Here is a 17,771-nt window from a genome sequence, read left to right as displayed (position 1 = left end):
TAATTTCAAAGGGGTTGTCCATTACATGGACAACCCCTTCTCAATCACTATGCTCCCTCTAGTAAAGTAGAAGATAGTAAAATGGGAAAAATTGTGGTAACCTACATCTTAACAACTAGGGGTACCACAATTTTTAGCTAGTGGTTACAATGCCTCAAAGCTATTTTTTGTACTGTGAAAGAAATAATTTTGCCGTGTAAATGCAATACAAACGTTTTTGTTGTTGTTGTGAGCAAATAAATATGGGTGTGAACTGTTTTTAAACTAAAAATCAGTGTTCTTTGTAAGCCAACAAACTAACCAAGAACATTGCGGTTCCATCCAATGAGTTATGGTAATTTACACCCAATTTATATAAGAGATATAAGGAAATAAATAGTACTAATCATTCCTGGAAACTAATGAGAATGCAAAGAAAATCTAAAAAAAATCTGTAATGCATACTTTAGTGGATTTAGTGGATTTTATCTGATTTTATCGAATTGTTGATGCTAACACATGGATAGTGTAATTGCAAATAACATTTATGTGAAATCCATTTTTAAATTAGTTTATTCACAGTTTACATTTTATAGCCAGTAAATCATCATGATATTTTTGTGCTGCCATGTCCTGTTTTGTAAATGGCAACATTCAAAATATATATATAAAGACCAATAGTACTGTATATTACACAATGCAAAAGGACTCACTATTCCAATATTTAGTCAATGCTACATGACTAATACTTCTTTAGAGATCACAAATGAGGATGTTTCCAGTGTTCATACAGCTTACTAAATTACATTTTAATTATAGATTATTAAATTGTTCCTTCCAATTTATTATATTTTATTTTTATGGATCTTTTGAAGGCGAATATCAAAACTAATAAAACATTTGATTATTTGCAAATAAGAGTAAAATCATATGCACTTAAATGTTTAATGTACTGAGAAAGGATACTAGTTCAAGTAATATACGTACAATACACAAAATAATTTCTTTAACCTAGCATAGCGACACTATACAGAAGTATCAGCTAGTAACATGCACACTGCTAGGGTAATAAATTGATAGTTTATTTGTAAATGAGGATGACAATAATAGACAAATAGCGAAGGTTGCTGTGACATAACATAGTGTTTGAGCCATTATGCCAGAGCTATTACATTGGTACATGATTTGACATGATTGACAAGTTAATTGACAAGTTGATGCAGCAGAGATTCCGATGTATCACCACCTACCCTAATGCACACACAAACTCACATTGTATAGGGATAAGCTCTAGGTTCGTGAGCATAACATATAACACACCTACTGCTACAGCGTTATTATTCCACACATAGTAAAGAATCATTCCCATCTCAGGCTTACAGGACTGAGACAGTAAAAACTAACTTCTAGGTGTCAGCCGTGACAGGCAAGGTTACAAAGCAGTTGTGCTCAACTGCGCTAAGTTGTTTGCGCCACTCCTACATGAATGAAGATTGCAGAACCAGCATTGGAGAAGCTACAGTAGCTACCCTGTTGGCATTACTGCCGATTTGTAGACTCAGCATAAATACTGTTTCTATAACTTTCATTCATTTTTGTGGGAGTTAAACAAATAGCTTAACTCTGCCCCACTTGGCTGTTTTTGTAGTCCCATGTCTGGGATCGGTAGCTAGCCCCATCTCAGCAATGAGTGGCCAAGATAGGAATAATCATTTAAGTGCTCTGTCTTCCTATGCTATACATCTCGAAATGCACACTGTATTGCCTGAATCAAGCTGCCAAAACCAGTCAGAAGCTCTGGTCGCTGCTTCATAAAAGAGCACATACAAGAGAGAGTGGGTGAGGGCAGACACCCTCATCTAGCACATCCCTATCCTACACCCCTGGGGCAATTGCCCTCTTGATCTCCTAAGATAATAATCCCCACTGAGGTAGTAACATAGTCAAAAAAGAAAAGCACCTGTTCTTTTTTTAAAATATTAGTGTGCTATACAGTTTAGTATCTACTAAGAGAAGTACAGATGTTTAAGACTGTCACGTCACAATAAATTTGATCATCTTCCATATGCGTATAGTAACAAAGAGATCCAAGTGATAAGTATCAGAGACAATATTTTTAGGTGTGTGACCATTGGTAGTCTACATGGCAAATATAGATTTTTTTTGTGGGGGTGGAGATATTTTTAAGCATTTTGGTTCACTTGTGTGATTTGCTATAAGCCATTTAAAATTGTCATTTGCTCCTTAGTTGCTACTCTGTATATTCATCTAATGGCAGAAGTGGATCCTAAATGTTAGAGGGAAAAAAAAGAAACACTTAATACTTTTCTTGAGCTGCAACATTTTGTGTTCTTGGTTTTTTATGTACTTTCACGGATAATACATTATAAATATGGCTATTATATATGGGACGTACATTGTGAATCCATACAACACACCACACTGCTAACATTGTGTGCATGAGTCACTTGATCCTATTCAGTTTGCATATAATAACTGAAGTATGTCAATATAGTCCTACAGAAGAAAAGGTATTGTTGTGCTAAGGAGCAACTAACAAAATATTTTATAGCAAATAACAAACCTCAATTAAAGAGCATTGATACTTTAATGAAGAACATTTGTCAATATTTATACAGTTTCATTAAATTATCTGTTAAGGAAAATAACTATTAGATTGGTGAAATAATCCTCTCTTTGGTTTATTCCACGCCTTTCATAAATTCCAGGAATTCTGCAAAACAGAATGATAAACTGTTATAAGCACAAGGAAAAGGAATGAAGGAAACAAATCTGCCATAAAACAAATAGCTCTGATCCACTAATTGCTAAGAAAGCTTGCGGGTCGGAACATGACATTATTTGTGTTTGCTTACAGTATGTGTATTCATAGCAGGAAAATAGAATAAAAAGATACTTTTTGTATTGTGTGTTTCTGGTAAGTAATGTGCACCCACACTCATTCTTTTTTTAAACTTTGCCTTTTTGTCCTTCTCTGGTACATAGCTGATGTGAAGCAAAGCATCTTACAGATATAATGGGAACAAAACAGTTGCTTAGCAACTTAGTGGTGTAGATCGTTACCCCATGATTTTGGAAGTATGGCACTTATGAATAAAAAAACAAAACAAGAAATGTGCTAACTTGACTTGTATCTTGTACAGTACGGCCTCGCATTTGTCAGTAAAGATATGGTTTGTTATGACAGATAACATGTTGGATACAGCATTTGTATTGAAAATTTGATATACTGTGCTGTCTTGAAAAATTCAAACTGTTCAAAGAGCCACCATAGTGCTAACGTTTTTCTCATGATTAAAGTAAATCTATGGGTTTTTGCTACACCATCTGAGAGCAGCATGACACAGTGACAGAGACCCTAGTTACAGCGATGGATCACTTACTGGGCTGCTCACTGTCATTTTGATACAATCACTGTTTTGTCTGCTGCAGATCTATCAGTTCTCTGAATGCTGAGCTCTGTATAACCCCCCCACAACACTGATTGGCAGCTTTGTGTGTTCTCTGTGCATAGGCAGAAAGCTGCCAATCAGTGTGGGGGTGGGATTATACAGAGTTCATAAGTATAGAGGTCTACATGGCAGCAGCTTTACTAGTCCCATAGTTCTAATCTCCTAATTTGATCAAAACTACAACAAGCATCTCAATAAGCGACATATCACTGGAAGCAGGGACTCTGCCTTTATGTTATGCTGCTCTCATATTAGATAGCAAAAACCTTTTGAGAGACTCCCTTTAAGAATATGCGACAGATTGACTATGGATCCATAACACTTTGTGCACCTCAGCGACTGTATTCATAAAGCCTTAAAGTGGCAATATCATGAATTACTATCAAAATATAAGAAGAATAACATGGTTTTGAATCATTGTTCTGCTCATTTACATGGACTAATTATTAGAAAACACTAGTAATAACTCAGACATACAGTATATGACAATCATTTAGGGTAAAAGGACTTTTATTGTATTGGTCATTTGATTTTAAATTCAGTCTACTATGAAATTCAGCTCTTTTAGAAAGCGGTAATGAAAATGCTTATAAAACAATTACTGCAAGGTTCAGATACGACTGTAGTTAAAGGGGTGGCCAGCTACTGAAAATTAATATGGCTGCTTTCTTCCAGCAACATCATCAGTTAAAACTAAAGGTTACATGCGGCATTACGCTTTCGAGCTCTCTAATAATAATAATAATAATAATAATAATTTTTCATTTCTACAGTGCAACATATTCTGCAGCACTTTACATTACAGAGGGGACTTGTACCAACAATAAAGACTGTCACGGCCACCGCATCACCTCCACATACTTACCTCCCTGCTCCAGCGTCTCTCCGGCGGACGGCCGACGGTGTCACTGCACTCTGTGCGCATGCGCCGTAGGCCGCGTTTCCTTCCTCCTCCTTGAGCTCCGGCAGTGCCCTGACCCGGAAGCATGCCGGACCAATGGGAGGCGATATCTGGGTATATCAGGCCGCTCTCCTTTAATGGAGGCACCTGATCTTTGTGTTCCATAGCAAGTCAGGCCTGCTTCCCATTGTTTCCTGAGTTTACGTACGCTTTCCGGCTTGTGTCCCATCAGCCTTGTCTCTTGTATCTCTGCTCCGTCCTGCTGCCCGTGGTCCTCTCCTGCAGTCCTACTCCAGCCCTGTATCCTGTGTCCTGCTCTGTCCTTTTGTTCCGTGGTCCTCTCCTGCAGTCCTACTCCAGTCCTGTCTCCTGTGTCCTTCTCCGTCCTGTTGTTCCGTGGTCCTCGCCTGCAGTCCTACTCCAGTCCTATCCTATCCCACTCTGTCCTGGTGTCCTGTGCTCTGTCTGTCCTGTGGAGGGACTTTCCTGCTTCGCTAAAGAGCCTTCCCTCTTGGTACATGCTATCGTGGTACTAAAACCCCTGGGCCTGCTCCTAAGGATCCCTGTATAGGGGTCGGCACCACCTGCTTGCTCACCCGGGGGCCCTCGGTGCCACGATCCAGAGGGTCCACTCCTGGAGGCTTGTCTCGCTGAGCAGTAACAAAGACATTACAGAGTAAATATGATTCAACAAGCCACAATCTCGTAAGCCACAATCTATGAGGGAACAGGGAAGCCACAAAAGGTATATAGTAAAAAGGATATTAACATCCTGCTAAATGAACCGGTCATCAGCCAGTACCTATACAATACAGATGGCTAATAAGTGCTTGGAAGGGGTGGAAACAGAAGGTACCGGGGGTCCTGATATGGAAGAAAATTTTGAAAGGGCAATATTTATATAAGTAAGGTGAGGCAATAGGCCAGTCTAAAGAAATGCATTTTTAGGCCACACTTATAAGTGTTAGTTTTAGGAATCAATTGAATTTTCCTGGGTAGTGCATTTGCAGCACGCAAGAAGTCTTGGAGATGGGAATAAGAAGTTTGGATTATTAAGGATGTTAGCCTTAGGTCATTTGCCGAATGGAGGGTATGGGTAGGGTGGTAGACAGAGCTAAGTGAGGAGAAATTAGGTGGTGCTAAAATGTGAAGTGCTTTGTGGGTGAGTGTGATAAGTTTATATTGGGCTGTGTAGCATATGGGCTAGCACAGGGTAGAGGCATCCATGTATAGGTTGGAAAGCAATATGATCTTGGCTGCTGCATTAAGGATGGATTGGAGAGGGGAGAGTTTATCAAGAGAGATACCAATTAGTAGATAGCTCTCTAACTGTCCTTCTACTGTCATATAGAGAAAGAAATAGGTCTGATTTATTGTTGCGTTTGTAAGGGTCTTTTCCACGGATTGATATTTTGTGTCTGTATGACAATAATTTAACAGAATTGGACCCCTATTTTATTCATCATTATTTTTCAAACTCAAACTACTATGGAAATCAATTTTAGTAGGCTCTTAAGGATGTGCTTATCATGCACCTACTCTAAAGGTCAGTTGTGACAGTAGATGAAAAGTTTGTCCAGAATTGGAAAAAAAAACAACACAATCTTTCTTCCAGCAACAGTGACACAGTGGTCCATAGGTCATATGTGGTACAAAAGTTCAGTTCCATTAGAATTAATGAAGCTAAATTGCAAAACCTTGCATAAGGCATGGATAGCCGTGGTACTCTTTTGGGGAGAAAATAGACATGTTTTTTCCAATCTTGGATATCCTGTTTAACCTTAATACTCCTTATATCTTTCCAACTTTCCCTGAGATGTGATGTTGAGAAGAAATTGAGCCTAAATTCTTAATATATTTGTATGGGTATTCCCTAGACAGGGGGTAGGAGTTCATAATGTTATTTTGATATTGTAATTGAAGCATTTGTGGTCTTTATTTAATTCCATATATGCCTCTAAGTTATACTTACATATACTGTTTTGCATTGTACTTAACATTACATACTGATGATATATCAATGTACTGAATGGCAATGTCACAGGTATTCATTAGATGCCCCAAAGTCCCAAGGACCATAAAATGAGATGTGATACAGGAAATTAGGAGTGTGTGGTAAAGCAGGAAGTAAGGAGTCTGTGGTAAAGCAGGAAATTAGGAGTGTGTGGCTGAGGCAATATGGAATGTCTGGAGATTTAGTGAAAAAAAATTGCAATATTTTTGTTAAACATATTAGCACTGTTATTTTTGGGGATAGCAGTGTGCCCCAACTACATTTTCATTTGAATAAATAGTTTACCTGGACTTAGTTTGGGTTGGAATGCCAATACCTGTTGTTGATTGTTTCTTGCATCACTAGATAATTATATGAAATTTGATTGTATTGTGGGGGTCAACAGCATGACCCACTATTTGAAGAAGTAGGAGGATGTAGCTTTTGTTTTAATAGGGAAGGTGGAAATGTACTACCCAAGTGTGTAGTCAATTATGTCTGGGCAACAAATTTAGACATTAGTTGTTGCTGGGTGTAATTTTCAAGAGATATTTTGACTATGATTTGTGTACCTCTCTTGTTTGTATAAGAGAGTCAATAGCTTAACTGTTTTATAATTCACACAATAGTGGAGCTGATGGCATGTCTTATGGTCCACTTTTTCAATGTATGGTAGTCTTAGTAGTTCAAGTGATGTATAGATCCCAGAGGCGACATAGGGTTCCCACCAAGTTTTCTTGTCTAACCAACTTTGAATGTGTGTGTAATATAAGTGAAGTATTTGGGTGAACTTTATTAAAACCTATATTTTTTAGTTTTTCAGTAGCCGTAGACTTTCTCAACATCAAGACATGTAACAATGTTTCACCTTGGTTTTGTGATATTGAACAAAAAACAAAGGAATACTATTAATTCTATATTCATTCTAGCAATAATGCATTAAATAACAACTACTTGTTAAATATGCAGCCCAAAAACAACAAGATACTCACCATCATAATCAATTCGGTCATCATTATTTTTATCGCCATCTCTCATAAGTTCTTCAATGTCGTCATCTGTGATGATTTCACCTGTTGCTTCTAACATGGTCTTTAGTTCTTCAAGGTCAATGTATCCATCAGCATTTCTGTTAAGAAATTTTGTGTAACAGTTTTTGCATTAGAAAATAATTGCAATAAAATAAAAAGAATTTTTCCAACTTTGATAACTTTGTATTTTGCATAATAGCAAATATTTTTTATTCATATTATTTTACTTATTTTTAAATATAATTTTTTTTACTTATTCCTACTCTCACCATATCCTGTATTATCAGTTGCTATCTATCCTACCCAGTGGTCCTTTTCATTTTCAGTCCCAGTTTTTCAAAAGACATGTTGTCTAAACTAACTTTCATGCAGTACTTCTAATGACATAAAAAGCTGCTGTTACATTAGAAAGCAAGACTGGATATTACATCAGAAAAATAAGTGACAGGCTAAATTATCATGTAAAGTTAATGGAATATGGAAGTTCTTTAGCATTGTACAGTCATATAGGAAAATAATATGATGGTATTTTAATTCATCAAATTGTATCACTTACTTATCAAACATGCGGAAAAGGTCTGCTAATTCCTCTTCTGATTTTCCTTTGCTGTCATCTTTCATACATCGGACCATCATAACCAAGAACTCATCAAAGTCTACAGTACCACTTCCTATTGTAGATAATCATTATAATAAATTGACAGGCAGAACAAGTGCTCATACTCTTTTCTTCTTTGTAAGAAACATACAACATCCAGTGTAACTTTTATTTTCTTATGGTAAAATGTTTCATTGGTTAAGTTTATATTAAATAAAATTATAATTCAATATAGTATAAAACTGACCATCTTCATCCACCTCATCTATCATCTCTTGCAGCTCTTCTGGAGTGGGGCTCTGACCAAGCATTCTCATGACTTTTCCCAGCTCTTTTGTGCTGATACATCCATCCTCTGCGTCTTGTACAAAAATGTCAAAAGCTGCTCTAAATTCTAGGGAATAGAATTTTAAGCAATGTTAGTTAATATAGTAATTACTCACAGCTAGTTTTCGCACCTATTTTACTTATGCAATATGGTTGCCAAAACAAGTAGCAGTATGGATTTTTTTTAAATATATATACTGTATATATAAAAACAAGGAAAGAATTCTTAAAAAAATCAATGAATTACAGTAACTTAAAGGTAAACACTAAATCTCTTCCACTAAAGATTATTTAATTTCTTAAACTGTGACTTGATCAGTACGAGCTTTATCATATTGCTAGCAAACTGAATGTTTTGCTATGATAGAAACAAAAAATTGTTTTCTCCATGATTTGTTTCAGTCTTGCTGATGACTCTAATGATTGGCTAAAGACCGTATGTGTTTTTTATCCATGAACAGCTGATTTTAATATTTATTACATTTTGCAGATGTCTATAAAGCTCTGTTTTGTATTTTAATTATAATGTATCACATGAATTTACACATAACATATTAGTATGTCAGGAATTTACCATTTTTTTGTTCTTCTGTTAGCTGCTCGACCTACAACAAAGAATGCAAATAATGTTACATGCGCATGTTAATACATAAAAAAACTCTTACATTTGTAACATTACTGAATATTGCCAAATACACTTTATATCACCATACATATGATGGTCAATACCTTTGCCTCAGGCCACGTTCACACGTTCAGTATTTGGTCAGTATTTTACCTCAGTATTTGTAACCCAAAACCAGGAGTGGGACAATCAGAGAAAAAGTATAATAGAAACACGTCACCACTCCTGGATTTATCCCCCACTCCTGGTTTCAGCTTACAAATACTGAGGTAAAATACTGACCAAATACTGAATATGTGAACGTGGCCTAAGGGTACCGTTACACTTAGCGATGCATCAGCGATCCCGACAACGATATGGATCGCTGGTGCATCGCTAAGTGGTCGCTAGTGAGCTGCCACACAGGCAGATCTCACCAGCGACATAGCTGGGGTCGGGGATCGCTACTTACCTGTCAGACGCGGCGATCCTGATGTCCTCCCACCCGCGTCCACACGTCGCTCGTCGGCGCCACAGGAAGCCCAGCAGGAAGCGCCCGACGAGAAATGGTCCAGGACGTTCTTGCGCGACCAGCGATAATCAGGGGGAGCCGGTCGGAGGTAAGTATCACATGTAGTGATATTGCTAGCAATATCGCTGCTACGTCACAAAATCGGTGACTTTACAGCGATATTGCTAGCGATATCGCTATGTGTAACGGGGGCTTTACTGTCTTCCTCTGTTCTGCCTATGAGCAGCAACGTTCCTCCAGAGGCTTGAAGGTCTGTTTTGACGGTAAATTGATAAATTGCATGGGGAATTAGCTGTCATCTGAGTTTATGCTGCTGCTTAGGAGATAATTGATGCCATAGTATTTGAGTGTGAAATGTGAGTCCCATGTGTCATCACTTTCAGATAAGAAATATCAGCTGCAAGGCACCGATTTTATTGTCCTACCCTTCAAAACAGATGCCTGGATACACAGACACTAAGTAAAGTAGCCATATGTTCATTACTAGTTTAAAGTAACCAAACCCTTGTTGCATGTGTCCTATTCCTATTTCTAGCTTAGACATTAAGGGCTAGGCGAGAGAGATAAAACATTTGATTGTTACAAGTAGCTCAGCTACAATGGTATTTAACCTTAGGCCTTTTATCTGCTCCACATACTGAAACGTGAACCAAATTTAGCCCAACATTTGCCTTACCTTATGTAGTCATAGAGGTACAGGTACTTGACACACAGATTTCTCTCCTTAATTGTTTAGTAAGAAGTATATCCTTGAGGATAACTTTTACAATAATATTTTAACATTATTTTAATTATAGTCACGTATGATAAAAAGCAGAACATAGTATAGAAAGAATTACATAATAACAAATGTGACTGACTGGGCCCCATTCATTATTATATTTACGCCTGTATATTTGTCAAGTTTTAGGTTTCTTTTTTCTTGTTCATCTTTTCATTTCCACCTTTACATGAAGTCTATTTTATATGTGATTGACTATATTTTTATTTACTTTGTCACTGTGGGCAAGTTTAGCGTTTCTAGATGTTTTTTCCTGATTCATCATTTGTGGTTTTTCAAAAAAGTTGCAAAATTTGTCGTAGATATTCTTTAGATCCCCCTGGGGATCTAAAGGATTTTATGAACACCATAATTTTATTTTTTAGCAATTTTTGTGAAAATTTTCAAAACTTTTTCGCTCTAAAGAACCTCAAAATTGGTTTAAGGCAAAGGGGAAAACTACTATATTTGACATTGCACAAAATTCATAAACTGTGTGCACCATATTGATGAATTTGGAGCAAAAAACTTCAGAGAATACCAAAAGATAAAAAATGAAAGGTGACTTAGAATAAAAAAGCAATCGGGCCTAATGTGCTTACAGATCGACTTGTGCAACACTTGAGTATTTATGTTTTTATAATTTTTATCATAAGAAAACACACTAAAACACAGGGGTCTCAAAGTTGGCTGAGTATATGGGCCGCATATAGGAAAAATTGGAAATTGTGGGGCCACATTATTTACAAGGGAAAGTGACATTTTTAGTGATACCATTTATTTTTCTATACACATTTTGATTCTTTTTTAACATTTGTGACATGTTTATTTGATTTTTTAAATGGCATACATTGTATGGGTTTTGGCAGAGTTTTATAGCTTGGGTCGTTATGGATGTGGTGATAATAATAACTTCTTTATTTACTTTAGTTTATATATAAAACATCATTTTGAGTGGCAAAAGATTTTTTCAAGCTTTATTTATTTTTTACATTTTTACAATTTTTTCCCCCAGTTGCCCACATACAGTAATATTCTCTTACAGTTAGAACAATATGGTAATTATGGCAAGCATCTTGTAGTTATGTGCCCCATCCTAGTCCTCATCTTGTATTAATGCTCCTTCCTGGTCACCTTCTTGTCATAATGCCCCATACTGGTACCCTTCTTGTAATAATTGACTATCCTCATCTTCATCTTGTAATAATGCCTGAAATTTGTCCTCATATTGTAGTAATATCTCGATCCAGGTTCAAATCATGTAGTAAAGTCCTCATCCAGGTCACTGTATTGTAGTAATGTCCCATATTATACCGTTTTTCACATATACATTAAAGAAAAAAAAGATTTTTCTCAACTATCCTCCATGCCCTCAGCATCCTTTTTTCTGCACATGCAGCCTGCAGGCACGATAGACCCCTTGACATTAGAAGCCCAGTTCTGGAGTCCGCCAATGGCAGTGCTTTATTTAAATTGAACCTGGGTCCTTCGACACACATTCAATTGAAATGCATTGCCGAGCAGAGACAAGCTCTCTGCACAGCAATGGTAATGCCAGCCGCTGGCCAATCAGAGGCCAACAGCTAACATCGGTGTGCCAGCGCATGTCAGTGACACCGAGGTGGCACACTGATGTTAGCTGCTTGCTAGCCTCTTATTGGCCGGCGGCTGGCTTTACTACTTCAGTGCAGAGAGCTTGTCTTTGCTCGACAATGCATTTCAACTGAATGTGAGTCGAAGGACCCATGTTCAGCTGAAAAAAAACACTGCTGTTGGCCGTCACTTGGACTGGGCCACGATCATCAAGGGTTCTGCAGGCCACATGAAGCAACTTCAGGGGCCTCATGTGGCCTACGGGCTTTGTGTTTGAGACCCCTGCACTAGCATATCATATATATGGATTTTTTTCATAATTTATGACATGTACCCAACTGGTAAGAAATGTTAATATATTCTTTAAACTTTTTATGCAATAATATACAGGATCATAATAAATAATATACCGTACCACGTTTGCTGTTGATATAGAAATCATGCTATATACTAATGAAAGTTCACTCTTGGGCCTCATGCACATACCAATATGTGTACAGCTCTCCTTAGGGCTCTAGAGCAATAAATTCTCCAGATGCCACCATATGGGGCTAATGTTTAGAAGCAATGCTTCTAGTGAAACACCTCATTAATTTTAGGGCAAATGGTGTGAAAACAATTTTTTAAACTTACATCTGATCGAAAAGTAAATTCTGAATAGGTAGGTATAGTATGGCCCCATAAACGGTTGTGCATTTCATTTTAAGGCTCTTCACAAAACAAAAGTTGTATAGAGCTGTGCATAAAATAGTACTTTGGCATAAAGTTTAGAGTGTTTTGGACTCAATTCCTTTTAGAAATAAATGTATCACTTTGGGTTTAGGAAAAAAAGGATACAAAATTTTTTCATGCAGTGTACTAAAAGTCATGACCAACCTTGTATGACTACACTAGCTTAACACTTCAGATAAAACAGCTGCACATGGATGATAGCCCATTGTTCAAGCTTAGTTACTATACATAGGTGAGATATTCATATGCCTAGAGGTTTAATGAAATGTATCTCTCAGAAACATCCATCATCAATATCATGATTAGTTATAAATATTAATAAGTATTTTTTTTAAACTCTTTGTTTTTTTAATCAATGGTGAATAATTAGTTTTATTTTTAATTTATTTTGCAGCTTTGCTAAAATGTCATATGTACAACAGAATTATTTTATTCTGACCTGAACAGATGGGACTCTGCTGTGTTTAATAATTCATAATGGTCATAATGCAGCTTTCCCTAGTTTATTTGGTGCAAATGGGCTTCTTATCCTTCTTGATTTTTATAGTAAAAACTTATCAACTGTTGGAAAAACCACAATTTGTCCAATCAGTTCTGATCTGCAAAATATGCAGACAACATATATATACACCGGTATATGGAGACAGGCCTGCAAGCAAGGCCACATATCTATTACAGATAGCAATTCTATCTTCATCTCATCAGACCAGAGAATCTTATTTCTCATAGTCTGGGAGTCATTCATGTGTTTTTTTTTTAGCAAACTCTATGAGGGCTTTCATATATCTGGGACTGAGGAGAGGATTCTGTGGGGGCCACTCTGCCATAGAGGCCCAACTGGTGGAGAGCTGCAGTGATAGTTGACTTTGTGGAACTTTCTTCCATCTCCCTACTGCATCTGTGGGGTTCAGCCACAGTGATCTTGGGGTTGTTCTTTACCTCTATCACCAAGGCTATTCTCCCATGATTGCTCAGTTTGGCTAGACGACCAGGTCTAGGAAGACTTCTGGAGGTCCCAAACTTCTTCCATTTAAGGATTATGGAGGCCACTGTGCTCTTAGGAACCTTGAGTACTGCAGAAATTCTTTTGTAACTTTGGCCAGATCTGTGCCTTGCCACAATTCTATCTCTGAGCTCCTTGGCCAGTTCCTTTGCCCTCATGATTCTCATTTGGTCTGACATGTAATGTGAGCTGTGAGGTCTTATATAGACAGGTGTGTGTCTTTACAAATCAAGTCCTATGAGTTTAATTGAACAGAGCTGGACTCCAATGAAGGAGTAGAACCATCTCAAGGAGGATCACAAGGAAATGGACTGCATCTGACTTAAGTATGCGTGTCTGAGCAAAGGGTCTGAATACTTATGACCATGTGATATTTCAGTTTTTCTTTTTTAATAAATTCGTAAAAATTTCTAAATTTCTGTTTTATTTTCCGTCAAGATGGGGTGCAGAGTGTACATTAATGAGAAAAAAATGAACTTTTTTGATTTTACCAAATTGCTGCAATGAAACAGAGTGAAAAACTTAAAGTGGTCTGAATAATTTCCGTACCCATTGTAAGTATATATATATATATATATATATATATATACACACACAGTATATATATATATATATATAGTACAGATATTTCTGGCATATCCACAGTGTGTGCGTTGATCTCTAGAACAATATCTTATCTCTTGCTGTCTGTAATGGTGGCCTTGCTTGCAGGCCTGTCTCCATTTATTTATACAGGAGTTCTGCAGCACTTAGCACCTCCTCACTGATGACAGCAGCACTGTCCTGGGCTCCATACTTGTGACAGACATAAGTCCCAGAGGCGAGGGATTATGTATAAATGTTCAGCATAGAAATAATCCTTTCAATAAAGGCATTTATATTGGTTAAATTAACTAAAAACTCCCATTATACAGTGCAAGGAAGCAGAGTTTGATGTTTATGTAGTGCCTGGCATCCAGCTGAAAAGGACAAATGCAAGGTGAATCGTGAAGACCTCCTGCCTGCCACTTGCTCTTTGACAATCATTATAAGTAAAAACACTCCCTCCTGGCGTTGAATAGCGTTGACAGGACTTTACAGCATATACTCTGTGAGCTGTATATTTTAAGGGCTTGAAGCCCTAAGTAATTTAACCTTTTATGGGCTGGGATATTCTTGAGAAGTGAATTAAGTGTCTGCTAGGTCCTACGCTGAATTCTGCTTTTGTAGATGTTAATGTTTCATGTAAGAAGTTTGTCTTGTAGGTACAATCCGTGTACACAGCTCTCCATGAATTTTCTTTGTGTAAGGCCTCTTTTACACTTCAGATTTTTGCCATCAGTCACAATCCGTCGTTTTTTGAAAAAACTGAATCCAGCGTTTTTTCATGCTGGATCCGTTTTTTTCTCATAGACTTGTATTAGTGACGGATTGTGACGGATGGCCGCACGTTTCATCCGTCTTTTGATGGATCCGCCGGATATTCTGTGTCCGTCGGCTGGATACAACGGACATAGTAACGTTTTTTGTCAACGTCGAAAAGTCGGACAGCGACGGATCCAGCGCCATCCGTCGTTGGCTATAATGGAAGCCTATGGGCGCAGGATCTGTTGCTGTCCGTCAAAAGACGGATCCGTCACTGGATTCCGTTTTTTTCAACTGAGCATGCCTGGAATCATTTCTAGTCCTTTAATTTAACGCCAAAATCCATTCTGGCAAATAAAATCTCTATCTCTCTCTCCAAAAGACTGAAGTGTGAAAGAGGCCTTTAAAGGCCCCGTCTCACTAAGCAATCTCGGTAGCGAGATCGCTGCTGAGTCACAACTTTTGTGATGTAACAGCGATCTCACCAGCGAGATCGCTGTGTGTGACAGCGATCAGCGAGCGGCCCCCCTGCCGGTATCGCTAATTGCTGGAAGAAACCTCTGGACATTTCTTTGGTCGCTGGTCTCCCGCTGGCCAGCACGCATCGCTGTGTGTGACAGGCGGGAGACCAGCGATCAGGTGTAAAAAATAATAAAAAAAATAAAAAATATAGTTATTCTCACCTTCCGACGTCCCGTTCAGCCATCCTGCCTCTCTCCACGCTCCGGTCCCAGTGATCCTTTGCACGAATGACCGCGAGACTTTGTTATCCCTCGAGACCGTGACATCTCGCGGTCATTCTCGCAAAGGATCACTGGGACCGGAGCGTGGAGAGAGGCAGGATGGCTGAACGGGACGTCGGAAGGTGAGAATAACTATATTTTTTATTTTGATTCTATTTTTTACAGGGATGGCAAGCGATGCCGGGCGCTCGGCATCGTTGTGCTGAACGCTGGTGAAGCTGTCTGTGTGACAGCTCACCAGCGATCACATAGCGACTTACCAGCGATCCTGACACCTTGATATTGGTGTCGGGATCGCTGGTAAGTCGCTTAGTGTGACGGGGCCTTAAGTCACAGCCATAGACAGATTTGAAGGTCAATGCCCTGTTTAAGTGCCTGGCATGCTTTTAGCTGTGTGTTTATCTATGGGCTTTTCAGTCACCATCATTCTGATCTTCTGCATACAGTGCTAGATTATTTGTCATTCGCCTTTACACAGGGCAGAATTAAAGAACAAAAGAGCCACAAGACTGAAACCATTTACATTCCAGAATGTCATTGATACACCCGACCTCATAGACATTATTGTATGTGGAGCTTTTACTTCCCAAACCTGACCTTCCTCCCGTTATCAGTGATGTATCACATTTACCCTTTTACTTAATCAGGCTTACCATGTCTTATTGTCCTGCTCAAAAATAACATATTAAGTCACATCAAGATACAGAAAATAACATCTTCTTATAAGGTGCATGAACAACCCTTATGGTATCAGATAAGTTACAATAAGACAAGGGCAAGGTTACTAAATGACATGTTGGAGCTGGGAATACGGTAATTCTTACAATATTGCTATAACAAATACTGTGTCTTAATCAGTATATTGTGACACCACTTGTACTGATACTATTCACAGGATTGTATTCATTTAGTCCATGCTATCGCGGCTGGAGCAAAGTTAAAATTGGCATGCTCCTGCTTTGCATATTGAATGGGACAACTCTTCGAGATGACCTAGAGTAACAGGTTAAACTGCAGTCCTATCTAAAACTGCAGAAATGTTTTTATAACATCATGGTTAACATACAAATGACAAGCAATGTCAAACTCTGCTCGGCTTTATATGTGTTAAAATAATATTTATCTGAAAAACAATAGACATTAAAAGAAATGGTACCATATGGTAATTTAAACATTGTATCAATATTTGTTAGTTGCAGACACTCATGCTTTTATTAAAATGTTCATTATTGTTTTGGAAATGAGAAATAGTCTCACATACCGCTGCCTTGTAAATATCATCCATGATGAGTGAGGTTTGGTAAAGAGCCCGGCAGAGATGAGACTGTGCTCTCTGAATGACAATTGAGTGCTGAGCTTTATATAGAGGTCACACACTGACTCTTAAAGTGCACTCAGTAGTCACTCCCTCCTGAGCATACCATCAGACTCATATCATTTAACAGTTTCCGTTCCATCCCCTTGAGAATATAAGACTTGTAAGTACAACATACTCACAAGTGCATTTATTTATATACTTGAGAGACAAGACAAAGATTTAATTCCTTTTTCAGAGGTGTGCAGTAACACCTTGCTCTAATTTTAAGCTAGTTATGCACATAAATTCTTACTGCTAGTACCTACTATGCCTTTTGTTCTCATTAGTGTAGCATCATTTTTTTTAAAGGGACGATCAAACAGCTTTATGTATAAATCTACCTTAGCACATGTAGAGTTTAATATATTTTTTTCAACTAAAGCCTTTTTATTCAAATTGCATCATAAGAAGTGTAAAGGCCCCGTCACACATAGCGATCTCGCTAGCGAGATCGCTGCTGAGTCACAAGTTTTGTGACACAACAGCGATCTCAACAGCGAGATCGCTGTGTGTGACAGCGATGAGCGAGCGGCCCCCCCTGCCGCTATCACTGATTGCTCTGGGAAATCTCTGGACATTTCTTTTGTCGCTGATCTCCCGCTGGCCAGCACGCATCGCTGCGTGTGACAGGCGGGAGACCAGCGATCAGCGATAAAATAATAAATAAATAAATAAAAAATATTACTATTATCATCTTCCGGCGTCCCGCGCAGCATTCCCACCTCTCTCCACGCTCCAGTCCCAGTAATCCTTTGCAAGAATGACCGCGAGACTTCGCGATCCCGCGAGAACGGACGTCAT

The 17,771-nt window shown here is 38.2% G+C and overlaps 1 protein-coding gene across 1 annotated transcript; it reads right to left on the bottom strand.

Moving 5' to 3' along the window:
• Positions 1 to 544: 544 nt before the first annotated feature.
• On the bottom strand, positions 545 to 16,957 carry LOC141100825 (troponin C, slow skeletal and cardiac muscles-like). Its single transcript, XM_073589502.1, has 6 exons — positions 16,875 to 16,957; positions 8,877 to 8,907; positions 8,223 to 8,369; positions 7,934 to 8,048; positions 7,339 to 7,475; positions 545 to 2,713 (listed from the first exon to the last, which is right to left on the bottom strand). Exons 1-6 carry the CDS (start codon positions 16,896 to 16,898, stop codon positions 2,682 to 2,684), a joined length of 486 nt encoding a protein of 161 aa, XP_073445603.1. The 5' UTR covers positions 16,899 to 16,957; the 3' UTR covers positions 545 to 2,681.
• Positions 16,958 to 17,771: the final 814 nt, after the last annotated feature.

This window comes from Dendrobates tinctorius, unplaced genomic scaffold, assembly GCF_039654945.1.
Source record: "Dendrobates tinctorius isolate UK_male_01 unplaced genomic scaffold, ASM3965494v1 ptg000111l, whole genome shotgun sequence".
Taxonomy (NCBI): Eukaryota; Metazoa; Chordata; class Amphibia; order Anura; family Dendrobatidae; genus Dendrobates; species Dendrobates tinctorius.
Note: the sequence above shows the minus strand (reverse complement) of the source record. Positions and strands in the feature narration are given on the sequence as shown.